The sequence below is a fragment of the Nilaparvata lugens genome, chromosome 1 (genome assembly GCF_014356525.2).
Source record: "Nilaparvata lugens isolate BPH chromosome 1, ASM1435652v1, whole genome shotgun sequence".
NCBI classification, from domain to species: Eukaryota; Metazoa; Arthropoda; class Insecta; order Hemiptera; family Delphacidae; genus Nilaparvata; species Nilaparvata lugens.
Window position 1 is genome coordinate 56,450,442 of NC_052504.1, and position 19,645 is coordinate 56,470,086.

The window sequence follows — 19,645 nt, forward strand, 5'->3', positions numbered from 1 at the left end:
TCTCTTGAAACAGACACATTTTACATTGGATTTACTTGCAAGATGAGCAAAAAGCGTGAATGCCACCGGATTCGTCAATCTTCTGCACTGTACAAGGTGACAAAGACTTGCGTTTCTTTTTTCTCTGTCAAGTCTGATCTCCTAATTAACGATAAACTTCGTGATCTGTTTTGATGGCCTTGGAATAGGTATTGTTTTGGAATATCCGTTTTAGGATAATGAGTATCAGACTCCTGAATTTCATGTTGGAGTTTTGAAAATATTGTTTTTATTGGTTTTAGCTATTTCATGATCCATGGAAATTGAAGGGATTGTTACTTTTACTTTTTATTAAGTCAGTTGAGTTATTTTCTTAGGAATAGTAATTCATAAATTATTATAGTAGAACAGTAATCACTCAGTTTTACACGGGGCATTTGGAAAATGACATAACGAAATGAGAATCATCAATTCTTATAATCCTGAATCTTGGGTTATGTCTATGTTTCGTATCCTACAAAGTACATGGTTGTTTGCTCATGCTGTTGTATTATTATCTCATTATCAAAACTTAGTGAGAAGTTTATGTGGTCATTATCGATAGGTTGGCTCACAGGAACAATTTAAATACCCTTCGCGAGTATTTAGTTTTTTAAGGCGGCGCAACTGATTAAGGGTTAAATAAAAGACACAAGCAACCAGTTTGCCGGTTGGAAACACTCGGCCATCGTTCAGCTGTGAGCTGTGAGCAGTGAGTGTGTACCGTTACCTTGTTCTATTCAAAACTGTTCAACTGAACTGCGCCGCTGTGGGAATGCAACACAACACAACTTCCTCTTTCCATTTCTCTTCTTTCCTCCGTTTAAATACATCAATTCAACAACCCTTCCCCGCCACCGCCTACCGTTTATCAGCCCCCTCCACCCGTCCAATCGTTGTCCCAGCTGTTTTCTTTTTGCGTAACTACTGCTATACTGCTCAACTTGAGAGATGCGCACTTTTCTCTCTAATATCATTTTCTTTCTCTCTCTCTCATCTTTCCTTTGAATTTCACCTGTCATTTAACTGAATTTAATCGACTTACGATATCAACTTGCAGTTTTATGTAATTGGTATATCTTTTCTCTTGTGTTATATACTTGTTTTTTTTTCGATGGGATCCTGCCCATATAAACCTTGAGATAAGTAGGTGATGAGAGGGTTTATGTTGAGAAATAAGGAGACCAAATGCAGTTTTTAGTGAGTAATCACTGAGAAGTTCTCTCTGGAGCACACTCACATTTTGGACACGCTAGTGCAACATCACGCTGACACTGGAGCTAGCCTCAAGCTATCACCCTCTCAACCTGTTTACCGAGAGTACGTAAATCCTTATTCTTCATTGAGCGTGTAGGACTTCTAAATATATAATGCTCGGCCGTCTCCCAATAGTCAAATATGTTCCTAAACTACAGAATTATAGTATTTTATCGATCAAAACATAGACTACTGATTTTTCAAATGTGTTATGTGAAAAGAATATAACAATAATTATTATCTATTGTGACTTTTGACTAGCCTCTTCAACTTGACTATTTGCTCCATCCTCCATGCCTGGAGCTTATGTGGGCATCTCCCCAGTCAAATTTTTATTTTCTTACTGGTTTTATTATATCCGTAATACAATGAGCTCGAATTAAAATAGCTCATTGTAAAGAGCTGAAATGCTGACGCAAATGACGATACGTTTCCTAGTGCCATCGGTTGATAATGAATTGAATTTATTAATAATTTTATCAAACTGAGACAATGAAGCTCTGAAATTCAATGCCAATAATATAGTTATCATTGAAAAATCTGAGCTATGCTGCTGCACTATGCTTCAGTTTATGGGAACGTTTTTTGTCAACACAGTGTTTATTATGATTTGTTATCACATTTGTCCATTTACTTGAGTAAACAAGTGTGTTTTTGTTGAGTTTACTTTCTCGCCTTGTATATACACGCGTGCGTGCCTATCCTCTTAATCTTGAATTCAGCGAATCATTTTCAGTATCATATTTCATGCTGAATTGCAATGCAATGCGTATGCATTTGGCAATTCTTCTATCATGAGAGGGAAATTTTATAAATATTTTTAGGATTCTTACTTTTCATGGCATTATAATAAATTTAAACTTGTCTTTTGTAGGACGATTACTGTATTTATATAATTTGATTTATATAGTTTACCAATTGCTTACTATATACGTTTTGTATCTGGATTAATGAATTAAAATAAATCTATGTATCTATATTCTATAATACATCACATTTCACAAAATGATAATGAATATAAATCTAAATCAGCAAAGAATAAAGCTCTTATTCAGGTGTTCATTGTTCATTTGTGTAAAATTAAATTATTTGTATTTCTAAGTCTTTTTTATAAAATACATATTGTAGAAGCTTTGTTGTTGAATAATCATTCAATCTGTTTTATATTTTAAAGTGAGGCTTATTAGTAAGCCTTCATATTAATATTGTATATAAAATAGAATGAACAATAGAATTCATGTGTCTCGTCTATTTTATGAAATTATCTTTTAAATAAAATGAAATAACATAATAATAAATACATTATGTTAAATTTTCATATCTCTTAATAGGAAAAATCAATATTAAAGTCAATTTGGAAAGAGATCGGCTACATTATTAATATATTACTTGATATGAAATTTCTATTTTCATTGGTTGAAGCGGAGCTATGATTCATCAGTAGATAAGAGAATAACATTGAGTCTACCATGAGTAGGGTTATCTGATTGGAAATGTCCGGACTTGTGCGGAGTTTTTGCTCTGAGTCAGAGAACCAGGAAAACGTTGAATCTTAATTTTGAATGAGGCGGGGAATTTAAATATCCATTAAGGGAAAAGATTTTCTCTACTCCTACACTTTAAAGGAAAAATCTTTAGAGGCCTATTTATTACCTGTTGGCCAATAAATAAATGGTCATCTTGTGGTAGGTGCACACACTAGACAAGCATAGAATGTCATAGTGTTGTCTAGCTTTTGGGATCTTAATATTAGTTGTTTTGAAAAACTTGTCAAATATTATTGAACAGAACTTAGATACAGACTATAATTTCCATACTACCATGCCTATAATCAAGACATCTATCATAACACTATTATATTATTGTATTAACAATCTCACTACATATGTAAAAGTACCAAACAACTAAAAATGTATACCTATAAATTTGCAATACAGTTATCTTTATTCCAATACAGTTATCATCTACATATTGTCAAAATATGTATAGTTTTACAATTTATAGGCTATTTTATTAATTTCGTAACACATACCCTGACGTTGTTGCTTTTATCTGTGATGATTCAGAAAGCAGTGAGTTTGAAAGAAAGCCCGTTTACCGGTAATGCTGCTCATCTGTGTAGGGCAGGAAACCTGTTTATTGCGTGTGTGTGTGTGTGTGTGTGTGTGTGTGTGTGTCTGTGTATTAGTTGTTGGGCTGGTCTTTCTCATCACTTTTTTTACTCGCTTAATGAGGGAGGATCTGAGGTTGTTCTTTTTTGAACAAGTGTTGCACGATTCAAGTGCTTTGTTGTTGAGATCAGCTTGAAAGTGTCGAAAAAAGAATTTACTAGTTTTTCTTTGTCGTCAGGGTTTTTGGGATTAATTTTTCAATATTATTTATTATTAAATAAATAATGCCTATTAAAAGATTATGTATTGAAACTTTTTGTATTAATAAAAATATATTGTGCAATGTCGTGGTTAAGTTTCATTATACATCGAATCTCCAATAAGTTTTCAATCTTCAAAGATGAGCTCTAATCTTTATCTAATAATGAAATATTATACCTGCCCAAGATAAAATATAAACATGTATCTATCCATCTATATATATATATATAATGTGGATTATCTGCGAATAACAAGTAGCCTGATTGTTAAGAAATAAATTCAGTCTTGAGGTTTAGGTATTGAATACATGAATGAATGCTGGTTTATTTCCTTCTGGTTACATGGTTTAGTATTTGATAACGTGTCCAATGATGTTTAATGATTTGAACATTTTGCATCAGAATTAGAAGTAGTTTAAAAATGTTGAGATTTTGCTCAATTATTTTTTATGTCAACTCATGTTGGTTTTTCATGTAGTAGCCTAATGCCAAGTTAGTAATCCCCTATTATATTTATCGTCAATCTATTTTTCATACGTTGCCTTCCTATTGAAAATTTGCTATTTTTTGCAGTTTTAATATAACATTGTTTTTTGTTACTTTACAGTATTAACTGTTATTTCATTTTTCGAGTACCAATATCTATTTAATAGATGAATAAGTTACCTTATCAACATTGATGTATCTAAAATAGGTGGTGAAGTAGCTAAAATAATGTTTGGTCCGTGAAAATGATATATTGGCTCAGGCTTAGATTGGCAGAGCAGGGTTTTCAAGAAGGTATGACGGTTTGTTTAATGTAATGATAACTAACAACTGTCTAGCGCTCTAGCCCACGTCAATGCTGGTTGGATTTGCTTTGCTACTTGGCTTGATTGAATGCAATTGGGTACTGCTGTCAGACCCAATGTACTTTTTATTCTGCTTCTCATTCTTCTTATACATCTTTTTTAATTTCTTGTTTTTATTATTTTCTCTGCGTCTTTTCTTCTTTTCATAATATTTTCTTTGCTACCACTCATTTTTTCTTCTACATATTGGTTTTGTCCTTATTTTTTTATATACAATTACTAAATCGTTATTTTTGTTTTTCTTGTTGTTCTTCTGCTTCGTCCACTTCTTCTTTTATAGGCTATATTTTTATCGGCCTCTGCTTATTGTACGTTTTCTCCGTTGTCTTCATTTACTTTCGTTTCTCTGTTTTTCTTCGTTCTGCAACATTGTATTGAACCTGAATGATTTGCTTCTAACACTTATTTTATTATTCTAAAAGTGCTTTCAATAGCAAATAGATACAAATTTACTTGTCATGTGAAAGATGAGGGAAGTGATGCTTGTTGAAAATACACTATGTCTTCAGCAAGCATATCTACCACATATAGTGGTAGCTGGTAGGTTGATGTACAGTTAAGCTTAGTGTGAACCAATCAGTTTGCATTTTGAACTATTTTACTGAGTTTGTTTCCAAAATATGATTTTAATGTCACATCTTATTAAATTAAAATCCAGCTCAAATTAATTTCCAACACCACCTAATCCAGTTAATTCCTAATACAAGTTGTATTGAAATGAAAAAAATAGTTTGCTGTTTTTTTTTGGCCGATTTCTTCATAGAAACCTCGTGTATCCGAACGGCTTTTTGTCCTAATTAGCGAAGCTTCGTTGTATTTTTTAAGGAAGGCGTCATGATGAGCGCAGTGCTGGAGAGAGACAAAAAGAGGGAGAAACAAGAACAAGTGAGAGAAAAAATTGAAGAGGGAAAGAGAAGTTTGGAAGTGAAATTTCTAGTGCGCATGCGCAGTGCGTATAAATTTTAAATACAATGACAACTGGGCCAAGGATCATAAGCAGGCCCGGCGTGCTCTGTGTTGCGTTGCTTTGAAATAATGCTTGAATGCATTTGTTGATTTGTTTTCAAGTTTGTAGGCTGTCGATTAATTAAATTCAGTATGCGCTTCCACTGCCAGATCAGTAGCTGCGTGCGCATGCTCTAATGTAGATTAAGGCCTACTGTTTAGATGTCGAGATTATGTTCTTGCAAATAATTTGCGCTGTTTACACCCAACAACTAGGAGGGCTTAACTGTCATGCAACTCAGTTCTATTTATTTTTCTAAATCTAGTCCTGTCCACTCAAAATAATTCTATTATTAGAATTACTGATTTATCTAATTTGCTTGTAATTTTGCATGTCATTTGTATGTCCAACTCTGGTAAAATTTCGGCCTGCTCGGCTGCGACACGAAAGTTTAATTAACTGTAGATAATAATATTGATTTTTTATCGTTATCTCTGTTTGGAACGTCATTTCTAATTTTACCAACAATATTGTTGAAAATTGACGACGTTTGTTTGAAGTAGTAAAGAAAAACTTCATTAGTTTAGACAGATTTCCCAGTTTAATGTTCATGTTGCTACTGCATTTATTATGTAAATTATCACGAAACTAAATTCTTATTCTTTATTATGTACTTCACAATAACTGTTATAACAATAATATTAATAGAAATTATTTTACTAGGGTGAAACCCAACTGAATGGGGGCATTGAATTATGTATGTCTTTACCCTTTTACTATTTTTAGTTGTCAATGGAGATTTTGTAGTGGATCTGTTTATCATAAGTGAAGTGCCCTTCTGCGCACGACTCGTGCTATTTGACACGTAGACCCTGTTCTTACTGCGCATCAAGTTGGCGTTGTTTACAAGTGACCAAGACTGCTTTCGGTTGAGGATGAACTTGCACTTCACTTTACATCATACAATATTAGAAAGAATCGAAGTCAATATCATTGGGCTAACGTTTTTGGAGCGATCCCCGTAATTAATAACTTGATTATTGTCGTCATCTTTCTTATTTTTTTATTCATCATCATCATCATCTTAATTCTCTCTTCTCTACTTTTCCTCCACTGTAAGTAGTGGACCTATCAATTGAACACCATAGGAGGAAACAATAAACAAATATTTAAATATTTTATTGTAGGCTCTATTGTAGGTCTAAGTTACATCAATGTGTATGTTTCATTCTGTAATAGACTCAATAAGACATAGGTAAAAGCTCTGCTATAATTTTCTTGAAGAAAACCGTGTAATAATAGGCTCAATTATTATTGGTCTTGTACTCCGTAGTTTCAGTGCGTGTGCTAATTCATTCATTCATTCAAACTCGAATCATAACAATGATTAGGAAAGGAATTGTAGAATCTTCAAACTGTTCAACTCATTGATCCATAAATACTGTAATCAAAATCTAATACTATTGTCGGTCCAAAATTGAATAATTTCATCAAATACACAGATTTTATAATAAAGATAATTAGTTTATACTATTATTTTAGTTAGATCGAATAAGATTCTATTATGTTTAGTATTCATCCCCAATATTTTAATTATGAGCCTCATAAATTTTGGGTTTTACTCATGTGCTATTCTTCTTCCTTGTCCTCCTCGTGTCCAACTCATTCCACCCTCGCTCTTCACAATTGAACGAACACAAAAGAGATCAGGGAAAGTGTTTCTTATCCTCCTCCTCCTCATCTACAAACAAGCATCAGCTGCATCAGTGCAGCACAATTGGGTTTTTAGGTCAACAGTCAGCGCCGACACTCTCTCTTGGCGGCTAAGGAGAAGGAAGAGAGGGCGGAGGAGTAGTGACGGCGCTATAGAAAACAAAAGTTTTCGCGCGCTCCCGGAAGAAAATCGGCCGCTTGCTGTTGTGATGGCGGGGGGAGGTGAAGTGGCAAACGAGTGTGAGCGTGCGTGCGTGATGCCTAACTGTCGAAAATTATTATCGTTGTTACAATCACAGCAGAGTGTGTGAGAGAGAGGGAAGTAGCACGTCATTGTGCTAACAAGCGGTTCAGGAGGAGGAGGAGGAGGAGGGAAAACTGGGAAGGCTTTGAAAGAAAATCATGTAATGATAGAAATTATTGAGTGCAGAAAAGCAATTGAGAGAAAAGAAATATACAATGTACGATTCAGTTTAGTTTTTCTGACTTGGAATCCCGTAGATATGTGTATGCTAATTATAGTATGTATGTTTAGAAGGAATTGAAATACATTTGAAGGAAGTGAAATGTACTTAGCTACTGGCAAATAGTTTGTTATTGCCCGTCATGCGAGACGTATGACGAATACTGTTCGTGAAATGTTGATCGCGGAAGTTTTATTACAATAATAATATCCAGTGACCTGGCTGGCTCAGGTCTGATGTCAGAATTAATAAAGATTAAAAATACATTATTAATAAACTCATCTTGAAACTCACTCCTATGACGTTTAGCAATGACATTCCTTATTAATTAAAAATATGATTAAGTTTACTATTTAAACTATTGTATTTATGGTACAGTATTATTGAGATTCACTTATCTGTCATTCATCAACTGTCATCATTTGTTGATAGGAAGTTTCAAGTAATTCAGAAAATAAAGTGAATCTCACTATAGCGAAGCATTGTTACAAAAATATATATTTTCAATTCTTCTGTCAATCTGATTAGTATTTTTTCAAAATGATAATTTTTGACAATATTTTTTTGTCAAGGTGTCGAATCCACGTTCAAATTTATCAATTTTAATTGATTTTACAGAAGGTTTTTAATGAATGTGTACTATTTGGTTGTGTTGCAGATGGTACGGCCAAGAACGAGAGTACAACGTTTTAGTAATGGACCTGCTAGGGCCTTCGCTCGAAGATTTATTCAATTTCTGTTCGCGAAGATTCACAATCAAGACTGTTCTGATGCTGGCTGACCAGATGATAGGACGTGTCGAATTTGTCCACTGCAAGTGCTTCATCCATCGAGACATCAAGCCCGACAACTTCCTCATGGGCATTGGTCGACACTGCAACAAGGTAATCACCAACCATTCACTATTTTATCACTTGTCCTTACCCTCAGCTCTTCATGTGCTGTCAATGTTCGTCAGTATTTTCAAAAAGATTGTACCAACTGAAAGGCCGGCCAGTCATCCACATTCGTTCCACCAGAGCTGTGCAGGTGTAGTGGCCGGGCCGTTACAAGTGAGTGGAAATTATTCAAATACCAATTATTGAGGGTATTTCCATCTTCACTGACGAATAATCTGATCGAATGTTTGAGTCATCCGGAAATGCTACATCGGCTTGAGGATAGTTCTGGTAATTATTTAGAATAAAAACTTGAACAATGAGCTGTAAAAAAATTAATTCCTAATCAATAATTAGTTTAGAATAATGTGACTGTTGAATTCGTCTTCTTCGCTGCTATAGGCCTGAGATGTGCAATTTTTTTATTTTCCAATCCGTTCGGTCGTTAGATAATTATGTCTCAAATACCATCTTTCCTGTACTAAATCCAAAGTCATTTTCATACAGTAGAGATTATTGTCAATAATATAGATTGTAGTCGATAAGATTATAGGGTGATAAGTAGACTCTCTAAGGAATATTTGAGTCTTGAAGAATCTGACATTTTTCAAAGAAACTTATTCAGCGACAGAAACAAGAAAATTGGGATTGATATTATTTCAGCAAGAAATAGGTAAATAAATTTTCAGGAATTAAGTATGAGTCAGCAGTCTAACAACAATGTCATCTTTTCATCTTGATCTAGACGGCAGTGCTTCCCATTTTCTCAATTTTAGCAATCCCTCATTCATCCGGTTTAAAGTCGCGTCTATGAGTTCTACCAGTACAGGTATAGTGGAGAATATTTATGTACAGTTGAATCTCTTCACATTGTAAAATCACTTGACAAACCAATGGAGTTTTAAAATGAATTTACTTTCATTGCAGTTGAGGCTTAACATGAGGCTCATTACATCTCCAATAAGTTGCAAATTAGCAATAATGATTGCTTGTAAATAGTCGTATTGAATGCTATTTTTAGTTTGCACAAACTTATCTTAGTAAATTTACCTCCTTAAGGGATTTACTCTATCAATATGAATTATTATAAAAATAAAAAGTTGAATAAACTGTAAAAATTTACGATATTTGAGTAAGTTAGTGAAATACTGGTTGATTTAGGTAGTGACCAGTACTCAAGAAGACGACTTGCTAGCACAATCCAATCCTTCTTCTTCTTCTACTTCTTCTCCTTCTTCTTCTCCCTCTTCTACATGGAAATTCTATACGGCCGAGAACATATTTAAATACTGCCGAAGTCTGAATAAAGTATGGTTGAGTCTTTCTAGTAGTGGAAAAAATGACTTGGCTTACTATTGCGATCACGTTGCAGTAGAGTTTTTCCTATCTGTTCATACTTTGCATGTAAGCAATATTATTGTGCACATTCTTTAGCTTTTTAAATGGTCTTTAAATACTTTTTAATCATTGAAATTTAGTCACCTTGTATTTAAAAGAATAATAGAGCTATATAGTTTCACTCCGAAGCTTATTTTTGAATGTTCCCCCTCATAAAATTAATGTTTCATAAACTCGTGTAGAATTCCTTTTTACAGTGAAAACGAAAAACAATAGCACTTATATAAATTATTAATTTTAATGCTACTTTACTATTTTAATTTTTTATTCATTTATTTGCCACTATTTAATTTACAAACATTCTTAATGTATGATATTTTAACTCTTATTATCATAATCAAAATTTATAATATACAAAACTCAATGAACCAGAAATTAAAAAATGAATAGTCATTTAGGAAACACCAGTTATAGAAACGTCTCGGAACGCTGGTGCTGTTGCAAAAATCCAAATTTTGAAAATTAAATCGAACACAATAAGCATTAGTAATCCATAATGTTACTTGATTATTCAAATCTTCCTTCCTCACAAAATTACAAATTAATATTTTTACGTTAATATTTCTGAATAATTTTTCTCTTTTATTTTTTATTTTTCTCTTTTATTTTTTATTTTTGAAATAGTTTCTTCATCGATCACTTTATTCGCTTGTCTAAAGTATTTTAAGCAGAGAGCTTAGTGAGTAGTATGACATCATTAATTATTTAATGCATTATTAGTAAAATTATATTGGGTTTACTATTTTATTGGGAGTGTGCTATGAGATCAAGAAACTTAATATGTCTTGTAGTTTTGTCAACTTGATTATTTAAAAATATTCGGATATTTGATTAATGCTATTTGATGATGTTTCAGAAATGTATTTCAAAGTATGTACAGTTAGTTTGTGTTGATCTGCATTATCGGAATTTTTCCACAGCTCTTCATAATTGATTTCGGGCTTGCCAAAAAATACAGAGATTCAAGAACCAGGATGCATATAACCTACAGAGAAGACAAAAATCTCACTGGAACTGCCCGATATGCATCAATCAACGCACATCTCGGCATTGAACAAAGGTATCTAGCAATTTCTAGTAAATTATTTATAAGTATTTCAACGTTGAATTATGAAAAAACTTAATTTTATATAAAAAATGGCTATTTTTATATAGAAATCTGAACTATTTCTACTTGTTTTTTTTCAAATTCAACTTGGAAACTTGACTTGTAAAAAAATATATATGTAGGTATAGACGTAGGCTACGACTACGACTTTTTACGTAGGTTATATACTACTTTTCCAATAATTTGAATTTTTTATTCAATTGTTACAAAAAACCTAATAAGCTTCTAATAATCTCTCCTAGCTTATTAGTCGTCTTATAAGTTGACTTCAGTTTTCAATGGTCAAAGCCTTACTTTGCATATCATTTCGCTTATTACAATATTCGGGGTACTTGGTATGCAAAGGGGGTTTTGCCTAGACTAAGCTCAGCTTAGCAAACCCTACAGCTAACTTGATCTTATAAATAAACCAATACCAACCTCTATATTGGAATGCTGAAATTAATTACATTTGAATTAATTCAATCGTCAAGTCAATTTATCAGTGGATCAGATTTAGAGAGATTTCTGATGGTAAATTATGATTTTGATTCTATATGAAGTAACTATGATTTTGTGTTTATGATATGAAGTAACTATGATTCAAATTTGTTGATGATTCTATGATTAACTATGAAACTAAAACTGTTTCTTCTAAGAATAATACATAATGATGATGGTAGATTACGTCTTGGTCTACTATGAGCCAATACTATTGCAACCTTGTGACAACTAATCTTTTGAAATAATTTTGAAATCAATATGTTCTATAGATTTATTGATTTCGTTGATGTTTAACTTTCAGTGTAGACTGAATTATTTGTTAATTGGAGATCTAGTAGACAAATACTGTTGGGTTTGTCTGTCACACTAATATAGGTATTGAATATTTCAAAAATACCAATGTTTCTACTGTTAAGGGAAGAAACCAACTCACCAAATACTATTTATCATCTACTTATATATTATTGGCTATTGGATCGTTTCATTCTATAGTTATACCTACCAGATATAATAAATTTCCATATTTTCATTTTCAGTCGCAGAGATGACATGGAATCACTAGGATATGTTATGATGTATTTTAATAAAGGCAGTTTGCCCTGGCAAGGATTGAAGGTAGGCCTAATGGAAAAAAGTTGCTAATTATAAAAATTTAGATTCTTAGGGTGGCCACTAACGACAATACAAATGTCTTGAACATCACATGTGACACACATGTCGTCATTCATTGTTGTGTCATCACAGTGAAAGGCTTCGAACAAAAGTTTTTGAGGTTAGGTGTTTGTATATTAAATTTTTTTTGTTCGATTTTTTTCCTTCGCTGAGGATAAACAATTTTGTATCATTATAATTTGTAAGTTTCCAGTGTTTTATTCATTCTTATTGGTTGTTTATTTCATGCTAGAAGCTAGTGTCAAACAGCTGTTTTTCGTTCAAAGCCTGTCGCTGATGACACAAGATGCATGACGAGCATTTGTGCACACACATGTTCAACACACACTTGTCCTGTCGTTAGTGGCCACCCTTACACTTTCTTCTCACCTAATGATCTCACAAATGACCCTTGAACGTGTAGAAAACAAACCTATTTGAGTTTCAACTATTGATTTTGTAGTCAAATTTATTACATAGTAAATCAATATCTTGAGATTTGACCGTTCTGAATACTTTGAGATTACGAATGTAATGCACAGTTATTCACTCCATTCTCGGGTAAGAGAGACTCATCAAAACATTGCTTATCTGTTTGACAGTAGAATATCATCTCTTGATATTGATTACTATAGTCTAAAGCTTGGGTTTCGTTTGTGCGTAAATGTCGTCGTCGACCACGACAGGAAGAGAATCTCAGATTCGGTAGATTTCAATTTGTCTTCATAACCTATAAGATTATGTTCAATTATGTTTTAATGGGGCAGGTTGAGCTTATACTTTTAAATGGCAATATGTTGATATTATTAGAAATGTTTTAATTTTTAATAATAAAGACAAATAATGAAAAGTAATTTGATCAGCTGTTTTAGCACACTTGAAATTTGGACACTATGAATGTCAACAATGCTTGTCATGTCGTCGTCGACTGCGGAAATTTACACACAAACGAAAATGCACCTTTAGGCTAGGTACACACCGATTAGTCAAGACAAGACTAGTCACGTTTAGTTACAATACTTTACATTGTTGCTTATGACGAAACTCACAGTGATTAGTCATTGCAATTAGACATGACTCCATAAGCAACTATGTGAAGTATTGTGACTAAACGTGACTTGTCTTGTCTTGACTAATCGATGTGTGCCCAGCCTTATAAAAAAGAAATTTACCATGTTTACAATATTACCCCATTTTGAGGCAGAGTCTGGGGTAATTGGAAACATAAGTATAAGCATTAGACAATAACCAGGATAAAAACATTAGAACACTTTCATGTTTCTCAATAATATTATTTTTTGAAAAATAGGCCAAACATTCAAATCAAAAGTGAATTGCAATTAAAATATTTTATGTTAATTAGGCCAATTAACGCAAGTTGATTGAACAAGATAGTAGTTTTCAGAATCCAAGTTACTTCTCAAAGACTGAGACACTTCCTGGAAATAAGTAAACTAATTTCCTATCAATTTCTTTCACTTCAGGAGCAGGCAATATAGCCTTTATCTGTTCAAATGTGATGGAAAAATAGTCATTTTCTTTGGGAATGAACTGGGTTGAAAAGTCATCTTTACGCTGGTAGCCCCCATTACAAATATTTCACCATCAACTAGCTGAATGCAGCACACATACTTGTAATGTGATTTGTTTCTTGGTCCACCAACTAAATCAACTAATACGAATAATCCCGGTGTCAATTTTTGTAATTCAGGTTCTTCATAAACAACTTCTTGAGTGTTTTCTTCTATTATGTCATGAAAAATACTTTCTTCGTCATCAGATTCAGTACACAATGATTGAATTAAATTGTCCTCATCACTGTCAAGATTAGTATTAGTCCTACATGTTTTCAAAGTTTTCTTAGATCCAAAGTTTAATTGTCTTTTTGTAACCTTGTTTCTTACTTTGGACTGCTTGTTTTCTTTATTTTCCTGTATTTTTCTTTTCTTTGCTTCCACTTGTTCTTCGTTTTCTTTAATCTTTGCCAATACATCGTCTCTAGTTAACACCTCTCCATATCTTTCTGGTTTAAGACGAGGAATTTTTCTCTCTCTTTTAACAATATCTGTCTGACCATCTGGTTTGCTTGTCATTTTGGTGGTGAAGATCTCGATTATCCCCGTTGGTGTAATAGGTGTGGTTTTGTTTTTCTCGTCATTTTTCTTGGCAGGTGTTCGATCATGATCCTTGTTTTCACAGTTTATAGCCTGCATTGGTTGGGCTTGTATCTCTTGGTTGGATTCAGAATGTTCCCCATTACAGCTTTCATTGGGTTGAGTGATCACTTGGGACTCATTTTCAACTGGCCTGACATTACTGTAAAGAACTAAAGCTCGGCTTTTCTTGTAATCATTCAAGTCTTTTGGATTGAATGACGACTCTGGAAATTTTGTTGCATCAACCGGGAATAAGCCAGTTGATCTGAAACCTGAAACAATGTTAGAGCTTCTCATTGTGGCTTGCCAAACTTCCCCCAACAAAGTTGAAAACTGAGCCTTGGTCAACCTCAAATTACCTCGTTTTTCCATCTGCATTTTTCCAAAACTAATAAGATTTTTCTCCCAACAGGACTTGAGTGGGCCAAAAACACATTTGCCAAGTGGTTGGATTTTATCTGTTAAATGACTTGGGAATTTGATAAGCTCTATTTTGTTGTCCATAGTTGCCTTGACAGTTCGGTAACTAATATGGTTTTTGTGCCCATCAAACAGCAATATGGCCTTTTGGTCTCTACAATTTTTTGCCACCCTCAGTTGATTAACATGAGGAATGAGTGAGGCAATGAACCATTGATGGAAGTGCTTTTCTTCCATCCAACCATTTGAAGAAGCAGCATATAGGGTTCCTGGATAAGAATCCTCTGTGGGAATCCAACGTGGTTGAACAGCCAATCCTTTGAAGACAATGAAAGGGGGAAGATAATTTCCATCAGCAGAAACCGTTGCTAGCACTGTGGTGCTCTCCCTTCCAGAACCCCCTGACACTCTGACTAAAGGAGATCCTTTTTCCCCTATTGCTTTGATGCGAGATGGATCCATATTAAAACCACTCTCATCGCAGTTGAAGACAAAAGCAGCCTTTTCTTCATTTAAACCACAGTCATTAATAACTTTATTCAGTTCTGAATAGAAATCGTAAACAATGTCTGGTTTCCGAGCATTTTTTCTGCTGCTTTGTAGAAGTTCTGGTTTTTTCACTGACAGGGAAGGATGACGGTGAAGACCACCATGTCGTTCCCTGGTGTCTACCATCTTTAAATGGAGTTTTCAAGTTATTTGCCTCGACAAACTCTGCTACAATATCAATTGTATCTTACATATTGCATGGGAACCCCATGCGCGCTCTTGCTTTCAAACAATTTACTAAGTCAATTTCATCTTGACTGGATAATGTTGTCTGACGTCCAGCCCCCAGTTTGTCAATAGGTACTTTCCTACCTTTTATTCGATGGAAAATTACATTCCTTGGTACATCATACTTCTCTTCAGCTTGGGAAAAAGTACAGTTTTTATTCTCCACATCTCGCACAGCACGCAGTATATCTTCTTGTGAGTAAGCTGGACTCGGCCTCTTTCTCACGTATGTTCTTGGCATCTGAAAATAAATAACATTTTAATAAACAAAATTTTTGAGGTTCAAGCATTTAAGGAAAGGATAGAAACCTTGAACACAAAAAAATATCAATTAGCTTCTGACACAGTGTTTGTTGAGATGTAGAGGTACTTACTCATAATGAAAATTAAAAAGCTAATCACAGTATCACTAAGTATCACCTGGTGAGAGTGTTTGCTTTGTGATTGTGGGGTCAAGTCACAACACAGTGGTTTGATCTTGGATGGGTGACCAGTATTAGGCCAAGTACACATTGGCAAGGTGGAACCCACCCGTAAGGGTCTCCTCACTATTAAAAGCCATAAGCATATTTTTTTCATATCACAAAAGTTTAATTAGCACTTGATATTGTAATTGATCACAAATTATTCAGGTTTTTACATGCAAATTAATGTGTTTACAATTACCCAAAAAATGCATTTTCAATTACCCCACCAGCTAAATGTGTGGGGTAAATGGAAATGGGGTTGTGAGTGGCCTAACCCTTGATAGAATGGCTCAAAACTTATATCAATATAAAATATAGTTCATATTCCTAACCTTGGAAGTGTCAGCTGCTGCTCAATGATGGGCTTTCGAACGAAAACAATGTTAATCTTCTGATACTGCTACTATGAATCTTAAAGTGAACTGTAGGTAAAAAGTTGAGAGGTGAAATCTAACCTATAAACTCAAGAGCAAGTCACAAGTTGAATGGAAGTTTTGGAGGGAAGATCAGCATAAGCTGCAACGTCATTGTTACCAACCTATTGGCTTCCAGAAGAAAAATATACCTATCATTTACATTTACCCCGAATTTACAATTACCCCACTTGACCTATACTTTCTCGGGTAAGAGAGATTCATCGAAGCCTTGTTTGCGTGTTTGATAGTAGATTACAATGTATTGATATTAGAAATTGTAAGGTCACACTGTGTCCAATCTGTATATTTTCTCTTTTCACCAATATTTAATATTTTCTCTTAAACCAATAATTCCTCTTTTCACCATGTGAATCGGTCTTGTTGAATATAGCAGACTCATGGTTATTATACTTATCTCTATTCTCCGTGCATGTATACTAGGATATGAAATCTTAATTACTTTTACCCTCATTATAATTACTTGAATCAATAAAATCATAGAAAAAGCATACAATAGTAGATTTATCATGTGATGAGACAAAAAATGGTATGTTAACGGCAAGACTCTAGCGCCCAAAAACTTCACCTAGCAAAAATGAATTTGCCTGTTACTTCAAGCTATTGGGCACTAGAGTCTCGCCGTTTTAACACATACATTTTTCAAACGCTAGTTGAAAAAGTATCAAGATCTACATCTCAAGAGTCCTAACAGGTAGCGCCAACAACGTTCTAAAACTCTCCAATTTTCAACATGGCGTGAATTGAAATTGATGATTGATCACTAAGACTAAAATGCATCGTTCAATTTATAATAACATAGTTCAACCAATAATGGCACACTAACTATGCTCTGAATAAAACAAGTTGAGACTTGGGAAAAATATCCGTGTTGCTAAATTGTGCGAAATTGCAACCTTTCCATATAAGGTCTTATGACTGAATATATTCAAACAATGATGCCAGATTATACACTGCCAATTGAAATTTGAAACCTGCTCATATGGTTGGTACATAGCTGGGCATAGTGGAAGAGATCGATTTCATTCCCGTGATTGGCTTGCAATAGTGGAGTAGATTTTTACAGTTCCGTTAATGGTTTACTATCGTATTATATTGTTTATCAGTATCATTCTCAACTTATTGCATTTAGGGCCTTTGCACAGTATAGATTGCTAAACTCGATTAAGTTAATCGAGTTTGAGTTAATCTGAAAGTTTAAACTTGAATCGGTTTTCTCAGTGCATTTACTAATCCAGTTTAAGTTAACTAGTTTAGCGTTATGTTGGTAATAGAATGTCATCGTTTATAATATCAGGAAAGCTGATTTTTACAGGAAATTTGTTATTTGTTTATAAATCATCAGTAAATTGAGGATATATGTAGCTACTATTTTCTTGTTCAAAATCCACAGAGCTGTTATCTGTAGCCTACGGTAATAAAAGTGGAAAGCGATCAAGAAATTCTTTAAAAAGATATGTTTAGTTGGTACCAAAAAATATATTTTAAAATGTAAGATAAAAAAGTTATTTTGTTACGCTTTAATCTATTACACGGTCTTTCTCGTTTATTATAAATATGTCAGTTATGTGTTATTAAAAATATGTTTTCTAATCCAAGACCACTGTTAAAAATTGTCTTCATTTCTATCAAGTGGTTTATTCAATCAAATACTAAATTGGCAGTTGCTTTACTCAAGCAAAACCGTAAAAAAATCTATCATCCCAGAAATTAAAATTATTCGTTTTTTGCCCAATTTTTCTCAGTTTTAAAATTTCTTCGCAGTCATCTTTATCAATCGCATTAAAAATTCCTCCATTATAATTATTTTTACATTCAAATAATGATTCACTATAACAATAATTATTATCGTCTACAGAAGCAATAAAAACAACCGTCGAAAAATAATTTACTATGAGCTGTTTCCCCATCAAATCTTTACAGATGTCAAGTTAATCCAAATTATTTGGTTTAAAACTCCTGCTTTGGAGGTTTAAACTTTCCCAGAGTTTAAACTCAATACAGAGTTTAAACTGATACTGTGCAAACGGAATTTTAGTTGAAAAAAATCCAGATTTGGTATAAGCTTTAGCTTAAACTTGCACTGTGCAAACGGCCCTTAGTGTAATTGAAATTGTATGTATTTGTATAATTTTATGTAGCAAACTTATTCTCAGATATTCTTGGTGGTGATTTTAATTTCCAATTTATAGTAAATGTTTATGACTTGTGATGCTGTTGTTGGTGAGATGTGATATCTATCCATAATGAAAACACTGCGATGTTGTCAGAAATATAACTATTTAATTTTTTGTAAAATTACAAACATGTTTCAACACCAATGAAGATGACACCATTGGTGTTGAAAAATGTTTGTAATTTTACAAAAAATTAATAAGTGATTAACATAAATAAATAAAATAGGAAAATTTTCCTCTTGACACATCATGCATTAACATATCTGATGCTGTATCATCAATGTAGTTTTGAACATAGAGTGTGAATATTTCCAAATGGTTGGCTGATTGATTGGTTGTAGGGGTTTCCGGCGGAATTCACGATGTACCTAAACTACACGCGCGGCCTGCGCTTCGACGAGGCGCCCGACTACATGTACCTGCGCCAACTGTTCCGCATCCTGTTCCGCACGCTCAACCACCACTACGACTACATGTTCGACTGGACCATGCTGAAGCAGAAGGCGGGAGTGCCGCCCGCTGTGGCGACGGCAGGCGGCGCCACCGGCGACCAGGCCGCCCAGGGTGCAGCCCAGGGCCAGCCGCCCATCGCCGGTGAGAAGGATAAGTAGATACAACATCCATCCACCTAAATGCCACTTTCTCAACATACCTATCATCAAGCCTACCACTGAAACATACAAACTCCTCAACTCTACAGCCTCTCCAGTCTTACTACTTAAGTTACTCAACTATCATTCTTCATTTGGCTTGAACAATTGGATTCGTTTTTCTAATTTAGTATTATTGATTTGTTGATGCGTATTGTATTGAGGTTTGAATATACGAGAATACTAGCAGGCTAGTCAACCAGAACAAAGCCTGGGTAGTCTGTATAGCTTCACTCGTTTCGAGGAAAGCCTAACTTCATTCTAATCCAACCGAACTGCAGGAACATGAAGATTTGCCAACCAATAAGTAGTATAAATTTTAGAGTTAATGTTATAAACATACAATAAACAGTACCGTATAAAAATTAACAAATAAACTCTGACCTAGTGATGGAAGTTTATCAACCTCGTGTTCTAATATAGACA

General features: G+C 33.9%; 1 protein-coding gene across 1 annotated transcript in view; it reads left to right on the top strand.

The window, feature by feature from the left end:
- Positions 1 to 19,180, top strand: part of LOC111062278 (casein kinase I-like) — a 31,581-nt gene extending 12,401 nt beyond the window's left edge. The window contains exons 3-7 of the mRNA XM_039432104.1: positions 8,279 to 8,504; positions 10,817 to 10,956; positions 12,024 to 12,121; positions 14,338 to 14,456; positions 18,911 to 19,180. Of these exons, the coding sequence (XP_039288038.1) occupies positions 8,279 to 8,504; positions 10,817 to 10,956; positions 12,024 to 12,121; positions 14,338 to 14,456; positions 18,911 to 19,180 (853 nt within the window). The remainder of the gene's footprint in view (positions 1 to 8,278; positions 8,505 to 10,816; positions 10,957 to 12,023; positions 12,122 to 14,337; positions 14,457 to 18,910) is intronic.
- Positions 19,181 to 19,645: the final 465 nt, after the last annotated feature.